A 23,347-nucleotide genomic window follows, 5' to 3' on the forward strand; every position below is an offset into this window, starting at 1 on the left:
GGATGAATGAGTACCCAAGCAAGAGAGACCAATGAGGTTTAGGGTGAGGGTGGGGGAGAAAAGCAGGCCCTTCCAAGAGAAACAAACTCACAGAGCTTCCTGGATGCAGCATTGACCAAGTCACTAGCCATTTAATGGAATTTTCCTCTTTGCATAAAGTCCTGCAGGCTGAACAGCCTTGCCAGAGATGTGTGCCCTCGTTCCGACGCAGGTCGTGCCCGGTTTCTTCGTGACCGCCAGCTCCCCTCCCGCTCCGCCCCCACGCCACCCCTCATGGACTTCCACCGACTCAAAACCACAAAGTCCATTTCCAGAATAAACTGTCAGAAAAGCAATGTGACACTCGAGAAGCCAAAGGTATTATGAGGCAGGAGTAATTTAACAGATGAGTTTCAATTCCACGGGTCATCGGCATCACGGAAGACTTCCTAAGATACCCTGCCCCCCAAAAACGCTTATTAAAAGTCTAGTCCAAGACCGAAACCTGGGAGGAAGTTCCCTCCTCTGACCTCCTGCCGGAACATTCCATGACGCCCTCCAAAAATTTAGTGGTTTCACTTATTGCATTTTAGGCCAAAACTGTTCCAAGGGAGCTATAGGTGGCGGGATGCATAAAACCAATATCTCTGAAGTACAACATCTTTTCTCTCTGCACGAGAGGAAAACAAAATAAAAGTGAGCTCAAAATAGGATGGTTGGGAAATAAATGAAACCGACAGCCCATGAAATTTTTCTAAGTCTACCTTGAGAGTCAATACTCAGAGTAGGTGTCGGGGGTGCGGGGAGGGGCTGACAATCTGGAGTTAGATCCACCTGGGCTGAGATCCTGGTTGTTCCGCTCAAGAACTATGAGCTAGTCCCTGTGTCCCAGAGCCAGTCCTACCAGCTCCGTCGTGGCCAAAGCCTGGGAGAGGTACCAGAGACTGTGCACTTAGCTTCCACTTCTCAGGTGCACCCCCAAGGCTGCCAAAACACACACCTGACCCCCGCAATACCCAAGGACTCTCCTCTATCTCCTTGCTTTCTCACAGCCCGTGAGATCTCTGTGTAGCCAAGAAGACTAGGTCCAGCAAACCCACTCTGTCCCGCTGACCTCCCTTCACAGAGCAGAACCTGTAGGTGCCGGTGGCGGAGTGAGCGAGTGGCTGTGAGTTGGACTCTATACTTCTGACCTTCATTCTCCCCCCTCCCCCCTTGCAAAATGCTGAGAATGTTCCCTGCCCAGACTTGGACCCGTGTTGGGATGAAAAATTGAGAACCTGAGAACATGACTTTGTAAGTGACTTTGTAGTTAATTGCCATTATTATCATCATCATTAATATCACTCTTAGAGATTGTCACTCGTTGGGTGAAATATCAATGATTTCATTTGGTGGTAATCATTTGACTCCAGCCGGAGGCTGGAACCGGGGCAATGAATGATCCAGGCTTGCATAAGAAAGGTCTTCCTCGCCCTGCCCCTTTCTGGAATCAGGGGTGGGAGCCCTGGGAACTGCCCGGGGAGCTGCAGCTTGTGCTCTCTGCGGGGAGCGCTGAGGAACCTGCTGGCCATTCCGCTCCAGGGAAACAGTTCTCTCCTGTGTTTTTGAGTCTGACCCTGCTCCTAGTGCCTGACACAAAACTCATTTCATTTCCAAACCTCTGCAACAGGTATATGTTTTACGCCCATTTTGCAGAGAAAGAAAGTGAGATCCAAGGACGACGAAAGGATTTGTCAAAGGTCACGTCGCATGCTAAGAAGTGGTGGGGGGTGAGGCAACCCCAGGGAATCCAATTCTTGAGCTTTTTCTCTGGCCTCTGACAGTGGGATCCAGGCCAGCCCCCCTATGCACTAGGCTTGTGACCCTGAGCAAGTCACCCCTCTTCTCTGATCCTTATATTCTAGAATAGGGGGTAATCATGCCTGTCCTACAAGGATGCAGTGGGGACTTCCCGAGGTCACCAAAGTAGCATGCAGGAGTGTGACTTCCAGAATGATGGAGCGAGGAGCTCGATAAATCCTCCCCCCCCAAAAAAAAATCCATGATAAAAATAAATATTGTTTTCAAAAACAACCAGCTCAATACTCTGGAAACTGAGCCAGGGGATACAACACATTGAGAAGCATTCCGTCAAGAAGAATCTGTTGAACCTCAGGTAGGAACCATGGGGGTTTGTGACAATCTGGACAGGGGCTCTTTCAGTCCCCTCCAAGCTCTTCACTGCAGTCATCCTGCGAAGCTGAGGCAAGCTGTGAAATCTAGCAGCTTCGTTGGCAGAAGGAGCTACTTGTATGGAGTGAAGTACAGGAAAACCCCTCGCCCGGGATCACTGTCAGAAACACCAGTGAACTTGGCAGCAAACAAACAAAGGTCAAGGTCAACAGCACAGCCAGCCTAAGACTGTTATTCTGAGTGGGGCAAGCAACGGACATTGGCCAGGCAGAAAAGTAACAAGGAGATACAGGGAATGGGGCACCTCGAGGAGCTCCCACATAGCTTACTGGAAGGCTGCACCCGTGATCAAGGCCACACATGTGCACAGGGGAGAGAGAGATGGCCCTAGCTATGTACACACCCTATTTAAACATAAAGCCGTGATCCAAACAAAAAGGGGAAGCTGGGACACAACTGTAAACGCCTGAACGTTGACTGCATTTCCCGACGCCCACGCAGCTCCATGAGAATTAGATGGATGCTTCACAGATCGAAGGTATTGGATCACAGCCTCTACTCCTCCCTGAGAACCCACAACTTTATAATAAAAACGATCATTGAAAACTAAGCAGAGATATCAGCGGTCTCATCCCATGGGGGAGACAAACTCCATAAATCTAGTCCAGATAAGTTAGTTACTCAATAGTTGCGGAAAGACCAGAGTCTAAAGCTGCTATCACATAGTATCTAAAATGTTGAGTTTTAAACAGAAAATTATAAGTCATAAAAATAAAAAAAATCACTGGAAGTGTGACCTACACTCAAGCAAACAAAAAAAGAGCAGTCAGTAGAAGGCCTCTGTGGGCTTAGATGTTGAACTTGACAAAGACTTCCAAGCAGCTATTATTGTGCACAGGGAGCGCCTATTGTCATGTCTAGAGCACGTTAAGTTCGAATAAATGTGAGCAACTGGTGAAGAGAGGACACACCCTTCACCTCCACCGTTCTAGGCTCCAGTGATGAGTCCCTGACTGCACCTGGGAGAAACCTCCACTCACAGAGTCCCTTGGTGTCCTAGAATTTCGCAAAGTGAATTCTCTGCAATGTTCAACAAGGATGCGCCCAAAAAGCATGTGGTCCAGCACCTGCCCTGAAGCTGAACATGCTACACAGGCAGTGAGAAGCCCCTGGAATAACCAAGAGCCATGGCTGAGAAATGCTTCAGGATTTGAACCCAAGTCTGTCTGACTCTAAACCACACGCTTTTAACCACTGGGCCTCTCACTTACACAGCGATCCAATCATTCCATAAGGGTGGGGGCTACGTCTCTGTTATTTAACACTCTATGCTCAGGACTGTAAATAGAATGCCTCACACCAAGCGGAAACTATATAAACACACACACGCGCACAATTTGTCGGTTAACATTGAATGGGATACACACAACGTTATTCAAACAATAGACTCAAAATAGAGGACAGCAAGGTGAGCAGGAAAGGGCTTAGATTACAGGGGAGCCAGAGGAGTCGTTCAGCACCCGGGGCGCGGACAGCTCTCCGCCCAGCCCTGGGCTCATGGGGCCCCTTCCCAGAGGAAATCGGGAGTGACCACGAGGGTTTGAGATGAAATAAGCCTGGCCGCCTCTGAGAAGATGGATGAACATCCCTTAAGGCGTTCTTCTGATCAAGTCCGGGGACAGAGATGTCGTTGGCTAAAATCAATCAACACTGTAGACACCCTCAGGGGAAGGCAGGGTCCAAGGGTGTCCTCTCATTGATCGGAGAGACCTGGCAACTCCTGCCTCTGGAGCAGAGAGCCTGAGGGACCAGCACCTGGAACAGGGCCCAGGTGCGCTGAAAGGACTCCACTGAGCTCCGGGTGGGCTTCAGTGTAGTTTCCGGTATCATTCTAACCAGGTGGGATACCCCGGGAAAGAAGAAAGGGACCTACGATTATTAGAAGGAAATACAAGGCCATTACGCAGACCTGAGCGTACGCCAGGGTGTCTAGAAGGGATGGGGCATCCCGAAGAGCTGGAGGTCAGCACGAGGACATCGTTCCCTAGAGGACCGTAGAATGGGCAGAGCGGACTTCAATTCCTTCATAATTTTGCTTAAGCCAGTTCAGGTGCGGTATGAGGCATGTGCTTATTTGTTTGTTTGTTTCAGGAATGCAAAATATCCGGTGGGTACCCACCAAATGAGAGCACTTCACTGGGAAACAGTCTTGGCATGAAAAACCAATGGTGAGGCGCCACATTAGGCACCCCGGGGACCTCACCGAGGCCCATCCTGTACCCCGGCCGTGAGTCCCCTCTGCTGCCCTCTAGTGTCTGACGACAACATTGATCTTTCCCAGCTGTCCCACTTGTCCTCTTCGATCCCGAGGTCTTCACTGCTTTACACACACAGGCTGACAGTTTGCCCGCCCGAGCACATGTTCATGCATAATTCATGGCCTATCACGGTGCCTGGCGAATGAATATTTATCAGCTTTCTCATAAGAGGCAGGATGCTGTTTCCTTTTTGTTGCTACCGAAATTCTATGCTGCAGCAAATGAAATTTGCGAGCAAATGAGAAAAAGAATGGGAAGCAGCTAAAACTTCCCACCAAGTCCATTCCGCTTGTAATTTTCCATTTTCCGAGGCCTGCAGCATGTGCGTGGAGGTGGTTTCGGTCTGGCTGCGCCGGAGAGCTGCTGAGTCGTTTGGAATAGAAACGCTTCCATATGCTACACCCACGGCCACCGCGGAGAACTCCCCGCACCCCACGTCGGTGTTGTTTTCAATGCAGAGGAGCCCAAGACCCTTTCAATGGCTCCATTCCAGACTCTCTGAACAGAGATCAAGTTGGGCGGAGGAATGAAGGACAAGTAACCCCAAATAAAGGTTGATACACAGTGGTTAGTGGCTTCCAAAATCAGCTACCACCCAGAGCCAAGACAGCCCTGCACCACACCAGCTAGGACTGAGGTCCCCTCCCCACGGCGAGTTAGGAGGGCCCCATAGAAGGTGCTGCCTTGTCTTCAGGAGGTGGCCTGTGCCCTGATCCTTACTGCTAAGAGCCAGGAAAGGACCTAACGATTGTGACTGTATATTCTTTCAGCCCTGCGACGCATCGATTGAGGACCCCGATACTGACAATCTTGAGGGCACATGGGCACATTCACCTGGAGGTGAGGTTTCAACGTGGTTGTAAAAGTACAGTCTGTGTGGCTTGGTTGCTATCCCTCTGGCCTTGATTCCAATGCTGATAATAGGAGTTCATACGAATCGAGCCCTTAGTATGCACAAAGCTGTGTCAAGCACATCAACTATACTATTCCACATCATCCTCAAAACACCCCACTAAGGTAGGCATTAGTGTCGCTCCCACTGTACAGATCAGGAAACTGAGGCAGAACCATGAAGGAACTTGCTTATGTTCACGGAGCCCCAGCTGGGAGTCAACTGCAGGTCTGGAGCCCATGCTCCCTCCGCTACCCTCCCAGGGATCAAGAAACTTGGGTTCAAGGACAAGACCCATGAATGCCTGGCTGTGTGGCCCCGGGGGAGTCCATCCATCTCTATGAGACTCTGTTTTCTCATTTGCAAAAGGGCCACAGTCGCTCTTGTTTTGCAGGGCTGCTATGAGGATGCAAAAGAATTCTGCAAATTCTAAAGATCTCTGTGGTCATCAATCAGCTGGCGGCCATTCTCAGTAGAAACGTTACTGAGGGTTTGGCACTAGGGGTCAACACGAGGCCCCAGCCCTAGGAGTTTACAGTAGAGTCAGAGAAAGGAGATACACCGGGGCAGAAATACAGCTTTAGATGCATGTATTCATTTCATTCATTCATTCATTCATTCATTCATTCATTCAACAGAGACTTGACTGAACACTTGCTATGATCCAGCAAACGCACAGGGGAATCTACTAATTTCACATAAGGACACTGGCCATGCAAAGACCGGGGGAAAGAGCGTTCCAGGCACTGAGGCAGATGGTTCACTGTAATCCTGTAAGATGGGGGCTCTAGCATGAGACGCTTCCCAAGCTTTTTGACAGCGAAGCCCCCTTTTCAGAAACGAGCTCAGGGTGCTGGTGCTGAGTGACGCTGCCTCAGGAAATGACGGCTTTTCATCTTGACGGGGGCCCTTCTATCTGAGACCTACTCTAATTCCCTCCCTGCCCGTCCTCACGCAGGGTTTCAGAAGGGCCATCCTGGGGCGGGGAGTGTCCCAAGTGACACGGCAAGGGGTACAGCCTAGAGCAGGGATCTGGGCCATACCTCACACCACCCTCATCTTTGCCCCCAAGGCCTGGCTCTCAGACCCCAGCGGGCAGAGATGGCCCCTTCTCTTCCCCTATGGAACAGAGGCACCCAGGGCAGGACCCATCTCCACATACCTTCCTCTCGTCTATCCCCTCAGTGGCCAGCATGAGCTTCTTAGCGAGCGGGGGGTCCAGCACCTGGAATCGCCGGCGGAACTGCGTGAGCCCCATGTGGTCAGCGTAGCCTGGGGGTGGGAGTGGGCAGAAGAACAGGGTCCAGGTGAGGAGACCAGCCCAGGGCCCTGCTCCCAGCCTGGCTACTAACTGGCTATGTCGACTCATTTCTCGGGGCTTCAGTTTCCCCATTTGCTAACTTCAGAGATTGGGTTCCATCCGCATTTCCCGGATGTCTGTGCAGAACACAAACCAGATAAAATGCTCCACTGCAAGTTTGAAAAGGCTGTGCTCTCATCCGCCTCTCGGGAGGTCACGATGTGAGTCAGCATCGATGTCAAGAGCTCTGGGAACCATGCAGGGAAGATGCCTGATTAGTGCTGCTTGACCCAGAGTTTTTCCCAAACCTGCTTGACTGTGGGGGAAAAGTTTTGTTTTGGTCTAATATTTATTATCACCTACAGACTACATGAAGAAACGCTGTATTTTTATTGTTGTTGTTCATCTTCACCCAGGGATATTTTTTCCATTGAATTTTTAGAGAGAGAGTAGAAAGGAGGGAGGGAGAAAGAGAGGGATGGAGGGAGAGAGAGAGAGAGCAAAAAAGAGAGATAAACTGGCCACCTCCCACCTGCGTCCTGACGGGGGCTGGCTGCGGGTCGAACCTGTAACCCAGATGCATGCCCTTGACCGGGAATCAAACCCTTCGATGAACAGGCTGACACTCTAATCACTGAGTCACTCAGGCCAGGGCTAGAAATGCTGTATTGGATAGTATCTAGGAGTTCCTGTAAATCTAATGTAGGATGGACCCAGCTGCACCCACCCTTCCATGTGGACACTGGGAGGAGGCATCTGGAGAACTCTCAGGGGGGTGACATGAGAGCTGGCCTTCGAAGGAGCCATCGAGTTTGTCACAGGATTCGGCGTGGAAGGGATGTCTAGGCAGGGGGAGTGGAGCGGGGAAATCTAAGGTTTGTTCCAAAGCCATAGCAACAGCCAGCGTTCACTGAGCACATACGTGTGCCAGATACCAGGGTAACAGCTCTCCTGTGCCACAGGCACTCTGGGCCCGACATTATTATGTCTATTTTATAGATGTGGAAACTGAGGCCCAGAGAGGTCAAGTCACCTAGTCCAAAGTCACACAGATGTTAACTCCCCCAGCTGGGATTCAAACCCAGACAACCACAATAACTAATCCAGAGGAGAGTAGACAATAATGGGTGAAAGATGATTGGGGGACTGGGTCCCAAAGGAACTTGAACTCTAATTCCAGACCTTGAGGTTTGGACTTGGTCTTGATACAAGGGGCATGGTAGAGCCTCAAAAAAAAAACCACACACACACACACACAAAAAAACCCTCAAGTGGCCTGATGGGAGAAGGTCTGATGAAATCTCACTCCACTTTTGAGACTTCACTTCACAGAAAGCCAAATGCATAAACTGCAGAAATGAAAGTTCTACCGCAAGACATCAACCCTTCCCTTCGCTGGAAAACTCATCCTGACCGAGCTGGGCCGTGCTGAGGACGCAGGGGACGGTCGCCGCAGTGAGGATGCGAGGCCTGAGGAAGGCGGCGAGCCGCCCCCGGCATGTACACGGGGGCTCTGGTAGGCGGCCCAGGGCTCCCACAAAGGCCCGGCGCTCCCTCCCGGGCCCAATCGATCAGCTGCCGGCTGTGACCATCTCGCTCTGGCTCTCCCTGTGACATTATCTGTCTCCCTCCGCCTGTGGTTGTGCAGGCAGGAGGGAAAATCAATGAGATGCTCAGGGGAGTGAGGGTCTCATCTTCGCTTCCTGCTGCTCCCGGCGTCTCCATCAAATACCTTGTGCCCAGGGTTCCATTATTAACACGGTGGGAATAGATGGGGACAGCGACCACACGCTGGGGTGTCGGGGACCACAGAGACATTAAACAAATGTGGGGGTCCACCTAGGCGCCCCACCAGCCCCAGCTACCCCATCTCCTACAGAGAGAATGCCTGCGCATTCCTGACGGGCAGGGTGGGGAATCCACGCGCTGGCCTCTGGAGTCTGAGAGGCAGACAAGAAACAGAAGGATTCGGATCAGGCTCACGAGCCAGTGGTGGAAACTTCGGGTGCATGCTTGCTTTTGAAAACACAGGCCTTCAAGACTTCCTTCCTCTGGGTGAAACCCACTCTATCCCCCCACCACCCCATTATCGCCTCAGCTGGACCTGGCCAGAACCAAACTTCCAAAGACCAAATTTGGAGCCTTCCCGGCGGATCTACCCACCTCATCTCCCATGGGCCCCTCTCTCACTCTGAACCCCATTCCCTGGAAACCCAGGCTGGGCCGTGCCTCCCTGCCTTTGGATATGCTGATCCCTCTGCCCAGCGTTCCCTCTCCCCGCAGGCCCCAGAAGGGAGCTGCTTGTTTTGTTTCAAGACTCAACAACTAAGACGTTTCCTCCTCTAGGTTTCGCAGTCTCCCCAACGAGGGCACAGATCTCCTCCAGGCATCCAGGCACCTCCTGCATCCCCCTGTGGCACGTATCCCTGTCACATCGCATTATTCTCGCGTTTCCACACTGATCTCCCAAACCAGGCTGAGCATCCCAACCAAAGCATTACTCACTGGGGGAATTCCACTCCCGATCCCAAAGAGGAAGCTCCTAACGCGTTTGTTGTTTGAAAGTAAGAGGAGTGAGACACAGGCCTAGCCTTCCAGGAGCACGCAACTAATTCCAGAACTAAGATGGGCTTTGAATTCAAAGAGACCTAGGTCCAAATCCAGGCTCTGCCATGTCCCGGCTGGGTGACCTTGAGCAAGTCTTTTGACCTCTCTGAGCTTCTGTTTCTTCATCTGTAAAATGGGGGTGATCATAGCCTCCCCCTCACGGGGCTGCTGGGAAGAGTCAAGGAAAAGCTCCTGACACATAGTCGGTGCTCTTATCCCTTGGGTGTCCCTGGTTGGCGGGCATGTCCCAGGAGTCAGAGACAAGGTACTCCCCCCCCCGCGGCTCTTACCTGTCCTGTGCAGACGCAGCGCCTCCAGGATGTAGGACCCTGAAAGCTGGACCCTCAGTGCTGGGATGTCCAAGGGCAGTGGCCCACCTGCTCCGGGCTTGTCCCCACCAGGCTGCGGTGGACTCGGAGCCCCCTGCCCACCTCTGCTTTCCACTGTGAGGCTCGGCACCAGGCAGTGGATGAAGTGTAGCTGAGATCTTCTGATCACATTGGACAATGCGTCCTAGGACCGGGAGGAGAGGGAGTCAGCACTGGCTATCTCAGGGTGAGACAGAAAGGGGTCAGGACACTCCCCAACCTACATTCATCTCGGCCTGGGCATCTCTTGGGGCCCCTGTGTCCTACACCAAGGACCTCCTGCCTATGGCCTGATTTGTACTTATGAAAAATAAGGCTCGATTCCCAGCAGGGGGTGTGCAGGAGGCATCGGATTAATGTTTCACTCTCATGCTGATGTTTCTCTCTCTCTCCCCCTCTCCCTTCCTTTCTCTCTAAAAATCAATAAAATAAAATAAAAACCGCTTAAAAATAAATAAAAACTATGGGGCCTTCATCATAGCCCTTGTCGTAACAGATAGGGAAACTGAGGCATGGAGAGGGCAAGCGAGTGGCCCAAGCTCATCCACGCCACTAGCAGAAGAGGTGGAGTAGAACTCAGGACCTCGTCTGTGGGCTTTTTCATAATATATTATGAGGGGTTTTTTAAAAACTCACCCTTCCCATGTCCCACACTCTGGGCTCAGCCTGACCATTGACCAATCAAAATTTCTCTTTGCTGATGGATGGACGTATCTGGGCAACGCAGTGACACCCAGTGCTGCAGCTCACTGCCTGCTCCCAAGGAGAGCCTAGTGGCGAAAATGTGGGCACTGGGGAGAGGGGGACGGCAGGCAGGCCTGGTCTGGCTGTGACATCTGTCATCTTGGGCAAGAGGACAACTGTGCTTCCTGCAAACTTCTTGAAGCCACTCAAGTCAACACCAAGTAGCTGAGGCTTTGACCTCAGGCTGGAACCAATCAGTCACGAACAGTGTGACTGTGGCCAAGTTTCCTCGCTGCTCTGAGTCCCACCTTCCTCCTCTGTGGAGCTCGGGGAATGCCTGCCCCTTCGGGCTCACCGGGAGGTTAGAGATGCTGAAAGTAGATGACCCATCCCGGAGGAGGGGAGGGACACGTAGCAGTGGGGGCAGGGCATCTACTCACCATCTGTAGCTTGATCTGGGAGCAGGGGGCCCTCCTCTTCACCGCAGCAAAGCTGCTGGCAAAGGCCCTCCTCACGGCGCAGCTCCTCTGCAGGGCCTGCTGGGAGGTGCCCTCCAGGCCAGCCACCGCACGGCACACCGGGGACAGCTTGGCCCGGGCCTGGAACAGGCTCCTCAGCTCCTCCCTGGCAGATGGGAGGGGGGAGAGAGAGATGAACCCTCCCCGTGAATCATACATACTGGTTACTGTCTTTTTCTGCCAGACGAGCCTTCTCCCCCTGACACATGCCAGCTCCTTCCTCTGTTCCCCTCTCCTCCCTAGAGCCTCTCTCCTTCTTCTGGGCGTCCCTGTGACTTACATGCCTGCGGGAATGCTATTAAGCCTGCACTTTCTCAGGGGGCAAGAGCATTTCTGGGATCCCTAGAAGAGGGATCAGTTTCTGGACCTGTCAATGCAAAGTCCAATCTGACACCCACTGGTGGTGAGGGCCTTCCCTGGGCGCTCCTGTGATGTACAGGTTCTGAGATTAGTGGGCAAGGGCCCGGGTAGAGGCTTTGCTCTGAGGAACCTGAGCTGGCCTGCCTGCTTCTGTGGGCAGAAGAGGGTTGGGAAGGCTGGGCAGATCCTGCTGTGTGCCCTGGGAGGAGGCTGGGACCCAGAGACGGCCCCATGCCTCTCAGGTCCCATGTGCCCTACCCCTTGAGCAGAAGCATGCAGGCATCTCCCATAGCTCCCTGCAGGTCCAGGCCGTGGCCCCAGCCCCAGCCTATAGCAGGCACCATGTTACCCATCTCCCTCTGTGCCTAACCCAACTGTGCAAGCTATTGAGATGAATCTCAAATGCCCAAAGCTGTTTAAATGGTTCAATGCCTGACCAAGCACAAAGACTAACAATGGCTTGAAGATACTCGCATTGAAATAAAAATCTGGGGGGGGGGGGAAGCCCCTAGGAGCGGGAGCTCTGAGAGGCCAGGCCAGGGCCCTGGAGGGTGTGGGCACCACCCCTGGTACAGGGAGAGGAGTTCGTACCCTTAGTCCTGATGCCTATAGAGAGAGTGTCCGATCTGTGGGGTTGAGAGACCTGACCTCTGGTCTTCAGTTTACTCTGTGACTTTGGGCGAGTCACGTGTCCTCTTTGAGCCTCAGCTTCTGATACATAAAGCAAAAGTGTTTGACCAAAATTTGAGAGTGCTCAAGAACCCCCCGGGCAGCTTGTCAGCAAAGTGAGTCCCCGGGGCCCTACCCGGAGAGACTGGGTGGCACCCAGGAATCAGAATGCTAAGCAAGCAGTCCTGGACAGTTTGGCTCTCTTGGCTGCAGAATGACACGCTGAGGAAAAGCACTGTTTGCTCTCAGAATTCACGAATGCTTGGCTCTCAAGCATACAAGACCTCCTAGTGGGATTTACCTGCCCCGCTCTTTCCCCCCCCCCCCGAGCAGCAACTTCGCATATGCTTCTCCTTCCTCCAGAACATTCCTTGCTCACCGGACCATCTGGTCCACAAAAGTTTGCCTCACCCTTTCCTAAGCCTATACCCCTCCTCCAGCCTGAGCCACAGGCTCCTAGAGCAGGGAGGCATTTACATGGACACGAGATGTGGATTCAGGGCCTGCTAGGAGCCAGGCTCCCTAATAAGCCACCAGCCATGTTACGTCTCATAAGCCCTCCTTTCATCAGACATGTCAGTCTGGCATCATCACATTTCTCAGATTATGAAACTGAGGCCCAGGTCATTCAGCTTGAAAAAGGCAAAAGCAGGATTTGAACATTTGCCAGACTCCAAAGCTGTGCAATAGTCACTAGGTCTTGCAGGCTTGTTCAACAAACCCTTATTTTATGATGGGGAAAGCAAAACACACGCACATACACACACACAGGGGAAGGAAAGTGCCCACAGTCACCTAGGTGATAGGCACAGGACTAGGACTTGACCCAGGTCCCCTGGCTTTCCTCGCATAGTCCTCTGGATACTAGTTAACCTTCCTTTGGCCCTACCCTGACCTGACCTCTTTTCTGGAGCTGTGTGGCTGTGAGCCCTGCTGCATACAGATCTCAGTCCACTCTGGCCATATGTCCTGAGAATTCTCCAAGGATCACTTAGCCAAGCTGTATCTCGGCTCTGCCACTATTTTGCTGTGTGACCAAAGGCGGGCCAATTCACCTCCTGGGGCCTCAGTTTTACCATCTGTAAAATGGGGGTAAGGATACAGTGTTGCTGTAAGGATTCAGAAGATACTTAGAAAGGGTTTGTCCGGATGCCAGGCACATAGTGAGTGGTCAGTAAATGTTCCTTCCCTATTCTCACAGCCCCAGCACCTCCCTGGTGGTCTCAGCATCTCTTCCTGTCTCCAAGCTTTGGCCCTACAGGATGCCAGCAGTGAACTTGGGAGGACCACGGAGCATGTCTGCGTGTGCAGGCGCACGCACACACGCACACACACGTGCACACACACACACACGCACACACGCACTTCCCAGTAACTCTCTGAACCCAAGGCGGTGACTGCTGCCAGCCCTCGGCCAGCCCTTCTGAAAAGAGCAGGCAGGGAATGCAGGGAGCTTCTTTTTAATGCTACAAAACATTATCACTTCGGTTTTATGACCCCCTAGTTCTAGGATGTCCATAAAAGTTGTTTCAGTCACATCATCTCTCAGATACTTAATGAAAGGCAAAGAGCCAAAATCAGAAGTCACAGCTTTGGAGCATTTGTTCCAGCTCCCAGAAGGCCAGCTCTTCTCCTCAGTTGAACTCACTACGGCCCCAGGGAGACATTGTGCTGCTCCGACATGAGTTATGGTTCTTTGTGTCATTAGGGACGGTTCCTGGACCAGCCCTCACTCGCTGGGCTGTTGTGACTGCATGGCCCTGGCAGGGAAGCAACTGCAGGGCCTCTGACCTGTCCCCAGCCCTGACCTATCCCCAGCCCTGATCTGTCCCCAGCCTTGACCTATCCCCAGCCTTGACCTGTCCCCAGCCCTGACCTGTCCCCAGCCTTGACCTATCCCCAGCCCTGACCTGTCCCCAGCCCTGACTCACCTCTTTGACTGCTGCAGGACCTGGGGCGCATCCAGGGCTGAGAGGTTGGGCTTGGCCCTGTGGAGCCAGCCCGTGAGGTCATAGCGCACGGGGTCCTGTCCCCGCTGGTGGGAGATCTCACACTGGAGGGGTTGCTCACAGGGTCGAAGGACAGAGGTCCCTGAAAGCAGATACAGCATGTGAGTGCTGGGGCCCAGCAGGGACACCTCAATCACTTGGCATCACCAAGAACACACTTTTTCCATTTTAATGTTTCTCAATAGCTGAAGCTGGCCGTTCTGGGGACCCAAACTTCTCTGGCTTTGTGCATTCGCCGGCATTATGTCCAACATGAATTTTATCTCTCCTTATGCTCTTGAATCCAGGATATCTGTTTTCCCCAAACCTCATTAGCACATACAATCTGCATGGTTTTTTTTTACCATACCCATGAATCACCTGGGCTGTTATTAATGTTCTTCTTAACTCGACTCACAATTTTACAGATAAACCCATTTATATAGCATTACACTGCAGGTTTGGTGTGCAAGCTATATTTATTTTTTAATAGTCATGCAAATAAATACATAATTATTCAAAATTTTAAAAATATTTGTGTGCCACCTAAAATCGTCTTGCGTACCATCAACCAAATAAATGCACAGCCTACTCTTGGGAGATGCTGGCAGGCATTTAGTTGGAAGGGACTGAGTGGGAGAAACAAACGGGCTGGGAGTTGGGGAAGACCTGAGTTCAAATCCCGACTCTACTACTTAGTACTGTGTGACAGGGGCCGAGCCACTTAAATCTCTGAGCCTCAGTCTCTTCTCCGGTGATATATAGATTAAATAATACATACCTCCCAGGGTGGCATAAGGTTCAAAGGAGACAATGTGTGTAAACTATTTTAATAGCGTGTCTGGCACATGGTCGCTCAGTGAGCAGGAGTGGGCGTCACTGTCATTTCCTGTGTTAAACCTTTTGCTGGTGTTCTGGAGTCACAGAAGGTTTATCTCCACATGCCCAGGGCTCAGCATCATGCCTTGCCCAAGAATGGAGTCTGGTGTGCTTGTGGAATGAATAAGGGAATGAATTAGTAATTAATTAATTAATGTCTGGTCATTAATCATATCACTCTAATTGCAGTGATGCGGGCAGGGTGGGTAATGACCCCAGGCCAATTATTCCCAGGAGTGAGAGCATTGTTTTAGTGCTTGTATCTGCACTGAATGATCTTTCTACATTTTCCTGTCCTGCCATTGTCATTGTGCTGATGTGCACTAAGGGTCTTGAGTCCCTCCCCCAAATCCTAACTCGCTACCTCAGCACTGCAGGGATTTGGGAAACAGAGGACCTGCAGAATTCTTGGAATTCTGCACAAAATAAATGCGGTCTGAGAGTCTGCAGGCAGCTGGTGGGTAAGGGGCATGGATTCTGCCGTCGTTTGGCTGGTTGCAGGTCCTTTGTGCTCACTTCCCGCTGGGATGGGACAGCATGACTGCGGAGGGGACAGCTTCAGACAGGGGTCGGGGGGGGGGTGGCTTCGAGGAGGAGCCTTCTGAGCAGTGAGCTGGAGGAGGGAGATGTATAACCGCTTCTTGGCACACATGAGCTCATCCATCCTCACACCGCCCCCCAGGAGGTGACTTCCCAGAAGCCACACACATTACAGTGAAGTAATGAGCGGGATCCAACCCAGGTCTCCGTGGACTGAAGCCTGGGGGAGCTTTTAGCAGCTCTGCCTCGCCTCCTGGCTTCCTCTTCCGCCCACCCACACCTCAAAAATCTCCACGCCTGAGCCGTCAGTCATTCCCTGGAGACAGGGGCCACTCTCAGAGCCTGGAGAGGAGTCACGGGTCTGGCTGGCCTTTAGAGTGAGGCCTCCAGGGTGCAGCACCCACAGGGCCCCAGTAAGCCATCGGGTCTCTCCAAGGTCTCGGTTACCCCACTGCAGGTGGGGTGGCGAGGAACCCACAAGGCCTGGCTTGGACTAAGGGCTCCACAAATAGCAATCTCCTCTGCCCTGCCATCCTTGGGCACTGGCTGGCAAAGGGACAGATTTACTTCAGAGAACAGAGGTGATCATTGTCAGGGTCAAGTCAAGCACCAGGACCCCTCCAGGGTGAGGGCAGTCAGGGCTGCATTGTGACTTTCCTGGGCCCTTGACACTTGTTTTCACGGGCCCCTTCCTCCATCTAAAAAAATAATTATGTATATGAGTTATATATTTTATAAATTATATAGGTATATATAATTATGTGTAATTATATATAAATATGTATAATTATATTTCATGACTGTGTCGCTATAAAGACAAGTAGATTAATATTAATAACACATGCGTGTATTGTGTTAGTTTCCTATGGCTGCCACAAGAAGTACCGTGACCAGGTGGCCTAAACAACATAAAAACTACACTTCCTCACACTTCTGGAGGCTGCGAGTCCAAGATCCAGGTGTCAGCAGGTTTGCTCTCACTCTGAGGCCTCTCTCCTTGGCTTGCAGACAGCCACTTCTCCCTGTGTCTTTCCCGTGACCTCAGCTAACCTTGGCATCAGCACGTAAATTTGGGGGAAGGATACAATTCAGCCCATGGCATATATATATTAAAACATTGTATTTGACCCAAAAGTTCTTTTTCTTCTGCTGCTTTGAACAGAAATGAAGTTTTCATGGGCCCTAAAAGCACTGCAGGCCCCAGGCGCTGTCCTCTTGGGCCTGGCAGGGAAAACGGCCCCAGGCCAGTCGCTCTCGGAGCCAAGCTCTCTGGGCGTGATCTGGGCATTAGTGCTCTGAGCTTGGTCCAAGGAGAGCTGCGGCTGCTGCTGCTTAAAAAATCGTGTCCTGATGTGAGAGTGAGAATGCTCCATGATGTCTGGACAGGGGCCTCGACTGGTCCCCTTGGAGCAGAGGCTCCCACAGGCCTGAGCCCAGTGGACTGCGGCACTGACAGCTGTCATGGGTCTTTCTCCAACTCTTGTCCCAGTTTCTCACCAAACACTCCTGTCAGAAGCTCACCCCAAGCGCTTCACTGACATCTCTCTTGTCTCAGTCGCCAGTGACCTCCGCGTGGCCAAATCAATGGCTTTGCCTCAGCCGCCCTCACTTGACCTCTTAACTGCATTCAGTTAGTGGGTTCACATCTCCTGGCTTCCCTCCTGCCTCCCTGGCCACTCCCTCAATCTCCTTGGCTGATCACTCACCTTGTCCCTGGCCCCTTGACACTGGAATGTCCCAGGGCTGAATCCCTGACCATCCTCTCTGCCAGCCCTTGTTCCCTTAGTGACCTCACCCGGAATTAGGAGCCGCACGAGGCTGGTTCGCCGCTACACAGCACAGTGCCCAGCACACAGCAGCTGCTCAGCGTATTTGTAGATACATAAATGAATGAGCGCACGAACGAATGAAAGCACACAGAGGGACATTCTGCACTCAGACCCTGCCCTGTGCAGGCCTTATCATGGCTTTTTCTGCTGCTGACAACTACAGATTCCAACTCCCAGGCTGATTCCAGCACCCTTCTCCCCCTTACCTTCGGCCCCAGGTCCTTTCTTCTCGAAGGCTGCACAGAGACGCTCGAGCACAGTGCTGTCACTGGAGCCCTGCACCCGGGCTTCCTCATCCAGGACCCAGAAAAGGCCCCTGGCATCCGTAGCACCTCCTCCGGGTGGTAGGCAGACCTGGCGGGAGATCCACAATGCACTGAGAAGCCCTGATCCCCAACAGATGCCAGTCCTGGGCTTCTCTCCCCCGTCTAGGATTCGGGGGATCTGAGTCCCAGGCATCACGGCTCAAACGTACCAGCCAGGATCCATATTCCCATTGACCCCCACATTCCCACTCACCCGACACTCAGTGTCAGAACCACGGAACTGTAACAACCTCTCAGTTCTAAGAAGTCCAAATCCCACCTCTATCCCCCCTTCCTGTGTGACTTTGGGCAACTCGCCGCACCTCTCTGAACCTCATTTCCTCTAATGTAAAGTGGAGGCTGGCAGTCCCTTTCTCAGGGCTGTGTGAGGATTTCACGTGGAAAGCACTGTGTAAACAACACAGTACTGGATACACATGTGGCTGTGCGTGTTTGTGCACAGCCCAACACAAAACGATTCATTCCATCCGCGTTGGTTCCTCTTAGGGGTCTTTAGACTTTTTTAAACTACAATCTTGAGGGGCGGGGAAGTGTCTAATGTTTCAGAGGAGAAGGTGAACTTGGTTCAATAGCACAGACAGAATTTTAAATCTAGCCCCGAGTTTGAGACCATCCAGGCAACACTGTCATTTTGCACACGGGACACAGAGAGGCCTGGGGAATTGAGCGGCTTATCTGAGGGCCCGTGATGAGTTGGCATCAGCAGTAACTGTGCTGAGTGGTGACGGAGGAAATGTGAGGTGCCATAAGCAGGTGAATGGCTGGCGGGGCTCAGGAACAGGGGAGCTTTGCAGGGACGGGTGCAGCCCACTGTGAGCCAGGAAAGCCTTGGAGCCCACCCTGCCGGACTGGATACAGCAACGAGAACAAGGGCAGCCTGTGCTATCAAACGGCAGGAGAAAGGTGACCTACAGGACACCTACTATGTGCCAAGCACCCTGCCAGGTGCTTTATGTGCCTGAACTCAGTGACATTCACGACAACCCCAGGTGATAAGACGTTCCCATTTTGGTGATGAGAAAACTGAGGGGTGAAATGACGCGCTCAAGGTCACCAGGACTGGACCTGAGTCTGACAAGCCCACTGAGATGGTCCAGGGTCATTCTGGCAAAGGATTGAGCAGAGGTGCAGGTCTGGGGTGGCAAAGTGGGTTCTCGGGGTGGGGAAAGTGAGGTAAAGCTTCAGGCAGTCCCTAAATTAAAGTTTGTTTGTCCCCAACTGTGGTCAAGGGCCTGGATCAAAGATTGCCCCCAGTGGTCCCCACTCTCTCGGTCTCTGCACCTTTGCCGGAACACCTGATCCTCCTGGGAGAAGGTGGCTGGAGGCCACTGGGCACTGTCCCTGGTCCTGAACCCCACCCCTGGCTCTGACCACAGGCTCCCAGGTGTGAGTGCACTCTAGACATAAAGCAGAGAGTAGTTCCCACCCCAAGGGGAATTAAATATTCACTGCCCAGGCGGTGTCCCGGATCATCACAGAATCCGGGCGTATGTCCCCCGCGTCAGTGTTTAACAATCCCTGGGTGATTCAGGTGCAGAGAGCGTGCACGGCTAGCAGCTTAAAGGCTCAAATCTGCTAGTATTTCAATTAAAAGGCCTCTCGGTGTCAGAGAGCCCTGGTTGGCTGGGCTTCATGTTACCTGGGAGGGATTCTGATCCACAACAGCCACCGTGGTCCCCGGGGATGGCTCCGGGAGGTCAAAGTGCATGGGAAGGCCTTCCTGGAAGGTCATAGAAATTCAAAGTCAGTTCCATCCGTGAGCCAAATGGGATAGAAAACTTCCAGAAGAGGTCAGAGGGGTGGGGACTTCCCTCACGGCCTCACAGCGTCTGCTGGCCCCTGGAGAAGGCCCCTCCACCTGGCCATACCTCCCGGTAGCGCTCCAGCTTGGAAAGGAAGGTCCGCTGGTAGAAGAGCAGCTGCAAACGCTCGTGGGTGTAATTGTGACACAGCTCCTCGAAGGTGGCCGCCCTCTCCTTGCCCTGGTGCCGGGGGTTTTGAAAGCCCGGAGAGTCCACCACCATGATGGAGGCCATGGAGAGGTGATGGGAGGAGAAAGATCTGGGGAGAGAGGGGAGAGGCCCCAAGACGACATGGCATCTTAGAGCCCCTGCGATCCAAGCCTCCCACACCCACGCCTCAGAAATGGAGAAACTGAGGCAGCGTGCTGGGTGGCTTTGGAGATCCAGCAGCTCTACTTTCAAAATCAGGCTTGCCACTTAGGCTGTGTGACCTGGGGTAAGTTAATTACCCTCTCTGAGCATGGATTTCCCCAACTGTTAAATGGTGGTAGGACGAGCCCAGGGGCTGCAGTAAGAATCAAAGGAATTCAAGTTTGGCAAGTGCCCCCCCATGGGTACATCAGACCTCCGGGAAATGTTCTCCCCACCAGGCCCAGAGTGAAAAAATGGCTTGCTTCCGGTCACATGGCAAATTAGCTATAAACTAAGACTACAGTTTCCTTTTCTTTCTTAGTGACACACTGCAATAGAAAAGCAATTCTGTTCAGAGCCTCCTTCAAGGCATCACCTCCTTGGACGCTCTTGACGAATCTTTCAGGATTCGTCAAGAGGATGGATTATTTATATCAAAAGGGGGAGCTAAGGGACTTGGGAGACCGTCACATGTGGGATCCAACCCTCGCTCTGCAACTGAGGGGCTGTGTGTCTTGGGAAAGCTGCCCAGCCTCTCTGAGCCATGAAAGAGTTAATGATGGAGCCGAACTCAGAGAGCTGTTGGGAGGGTTGGAGGTGAGAGCTCTGCACACAACTGAGCCCCGTGGTAAGTGCTTGGTAAAGGCTATCTGCTGTTATCATTAGCAGGATCAGCATACACTTTCACGGGCCCTTAATTTGAACCTTAGCTCTTCCCCGTTACTTGCCCAGGGTTTCCCATACTCCTTGCTCTGAGCGAGCACGGTCCCCTTGGTTTCTATACTGTGGTCTCCAGTGGTACTTATTCCAGGAGCAGGAGAGGCAGTGGATGCTGCGTCCTGGTGACAGTGGAGACCCCCGGCTGCTCTGTTGCTACGCACCAGCCTCATCCCCTCCACAGGACGTCAGAAGCCTAATTACGCCTCCTGCCTCCCCAGAGGAGGGAGGGGCTCGCCCGGGTTCTGGAGCCGCACCACTGGAATTGCTGCAAGATTTCCAAGGGCAGGCTCAGAGCTGGCTCCCTGTGACAGAAAGCAGAGGCTCCGACGCCCGCAGTGCCACAGACACAGTCAGAGACGCATCCTGGCCCGCTCCGAAATAATTCTCCCCTGCTGGTTCCCCCCTTCCCAGCAGGAAATTTTAGAAAAATAAATGGATGGGAGCATTACGGTGGGTTATTTGGGGAAACCGGAAGGTACAAGGGGGGAGTACAGCACTGTGTTTGCATCCCAGCTCCACCTCTCTGTCTTAGTTTTTGCATCTGTACAATGGGCTGATGTGAATAATAAATGATTCAGGCGAGTTAAACAATGGGTGAAGGTCCTGGCCCTTAGTAGGTGCCCCCCAAATCATTCGCTTTTATCGTGGCATTTAGGATCACAATCAGGAAGAGTTATTTAATTCCATTATTTTTTTGAATCCTCATAGTGACCCTGGGGGACAGAGCTATTTTACAGATGCAGAAGGGGAGCTCAGAGAGGTGAACTGATTTGTCAACATCACACAGCCAGCAGGTGGCCGAGGTGGTGGAATTTCAAACCGGCACTATGCCAGTGGAAAATCCATTCTCCAGCTCAAAAAACCCTACTCTGCTTATCTGCCCCATGCTTGGGTTCACTGTGGACCTGCAAAGAGGCTGACCTTGTGCCCAGGGATGGCCGCAGTTACCTGTTGATGAGTGAGACCACAGCTGCAAAAAGCTCTTGGTACAGGCCGGAGGCCATCCCCTCCACACACTCTACCCCCGTCATCTTGAGCCCTGGAGGTGGACAGAGGAAAGGGTCAGGACCTTGCCTGGGACATCACTCCAGAGGCATCGCTACTGGCCTTAGGGAGCCCCTCCCTCACACACCTCCCCCCAACCCTGCTGACATTACATACCCATGTTCTTAGGACCAAGTTCTTAGGACCTCCAGGATCCTGCGTGACCTGGCCCTCCCTCCTTGCCAACGCGCTCTCCTGCTCACCCCTCAGGGCTGAGCCCAATGTTACCTCCTCAGGGAAGCCTGCCTTGACCACCACCCCAAGAGGCCCATTCCTAGCTCCACCTCGCTTCTCTTTAAAGTTTTTATTGAGATATGATTGACACACAAAAAGCTGTGTTACCTATTTATTATGTACATCCTGATGTATATAATAAATACAATAGGTGTACATCACCATAAACATAACCATCACCTCTGAGAGTTTCCTCCTTCCCCCTGTGTGTGTGTGATCACAACAGTTAACATCAGATTACCCTATAAAAAATGTAATTGCATAACACAGCACGTTAACTATGGGTACGGTTCTGTACAGCAGCCTTCCTGCTCATCTCTTCCCTCTACTCAGTCCTCTGCTCTCTGGGATTCTGTCGTCCTGCATGAGGGAAACTATGTCCCTCTGATCAGCGTCTCCCACGTCCTCTCCCTCCGGCCCCTGGTGACCACCGTTCTCTCTCTGCCTCTAGGCTGTGACGTTTTCAGATTTCTGACGTAAGTGGGATCGTGTAGTAGGTTAATCTGGCGTGACATCTGCTACAACATGCAGGAATTTCGAGGACGTCGTGCTCAGCGAAATAAGCCAGACATGGAAGGACAAATCTACGCCGCTTTTACAGCACTGACCACAGCCGTCCTCACAGGTGTGGCTATTTTATCAGCCTGCGTCTCCCACCGGGCTGGGGGCTGGGAGTGCCCTGAGCACGGGGACCGCCTGTGGGTTTGCTGGCTCCCAAATCCCCAGTGCCTGACACATAGTAGGGACTCTGTGAGTGCTTGTCCTTCCCTCTTTCTGGAGGGACATTTGGCAATTTCATATCAGAAGCCATAAAATGTTCGTATACTTGGACTTAATAATGTCCACTCTGCGGCTCTTATTCTAATGAAATATTCCGAGAAACAAAGATTTCTGGGTACAAATGTTCTCCTGATTGGCAAAAATCACATTTTCAAAACAACTTAAATATCTAACAATAGCAAGCAGATTAGATAATTTGTAGTCCAGTCATACACAGGAATGCTTAAAATGGGTTTAGAAGAGTATTGAATGAAATGAATAAGTGCCTGCCTGTAACAGTAGGGGGAACAAAACAGCTTACAAAACTATTAAGACAGTTGTGGTCTCAATTTTGTTAAAACACACACACACACACACACACACACACACACACACACGTCCCTTTAAACTAGCCAGCCTTGGTTAGAGCGCATTGAACAAAGTGGGGTGAGGAGCTGGGGCGGGGAAGGGAGGGTGTCAGATCTCAAATCCCGGCCCTTTTGATTTCTGGTTCCACCCACAGACTTGGAAACGCAATTTCCCAGTCTGCATGCACCGGTGCCTGGAGAAATACTCCTGCTTGTACATTCCAGGCCTGCTGCAGCCCCAAAGCACTTCCCATCCCTCTTTTAACTTCACCCCCAACCTGGGCCGTTGCTAGGCGACCCACAGCCTCCCAGCGTCTCTCCTAAACCTGCCAGTGCCCTGCCTGCTTAACATCTCCCCGGGAGGCCTCAGCCTGAGAGCTTGACTCAGCCCCACAAAGCAGTGTGTGCCCATGTCTGAGCCTGTGTGCGTGTGTGTGTATCTGTGCAGCTTTTTGTGGTGTGTGTGTCCGTGTACGTGTAAGTGGTATGTGTCTTGAACATGTTTGTGAATGAGTGCGGTATATGCGTCTGTGCATGGGTGGTGTGTATCCGTGTGCAGGTGCGTGGTATTTGTGTCTGTGTGTGCACATATGTGCACATATCTGTGCATGTGCCATGCACATTTGTGTGGTGTCTG

At 52.2% G+C, this 23,347-nt stretch overlaps 1 protein-coding gene across 1 annotated transcript in view; it reads right to left on the bottom strand.

The window, feature by feature from the left end:
- MYO18B (myosin XVIIIB) overlaps positions 1–23,347 on the bottom strand; it is a 162,101-nt gene that overhangs the window by 103,632 nt on the left and 35,122 nt on the right. The window contains exons 15-22 of the mRNA XM_087828665.1: positions 21,254–21,344; positions 19,301–19,493; positions 19,072–19,152; positions 17,313–17,460; positions 13,802–13,961; positions 10,764–10,947; positions 9,562–9,784; positions 6,527–6,636 (exon numbers count right to left, since the gene is read on the bottom strand). Coding sequence (XP_087684791.1) covers positions 6,527–6,636; positions 9,562–9,784; positions 10,764–10,947; positions 13,802–13,961; positions 17,313–17,460; positions 19,072–19,152; positions 19,301–19,493; positions 21,254–21,344 — 1,190 coding nt within the window. The remainder of the gene's footprint in view (positions 1–6,526; positions 6,637–9,561; positions 9,785–10,763; positions 10,948–13,801; positions 13,962–17,312; positions 17,461–19,071; positions 19,153–19,300; positions 19,494–21,253; positions 21,345–23,347) is intronic.

This window comes from Miniopterus natalensis, chromosome 20 (genome assembly GCF_054644295.1).
Source record: "Miniopterus natalensis isolate mMinNat1 chromosome 20, mMinNat1.hap1, whole genome shotgun sequence".
Lineage (NCBI taxonomy): Eukaryota > Metazoa > Chordata > Mammalia > Chiroptera > Miniopteridae > Miniopterus > Miniopterus natalensis.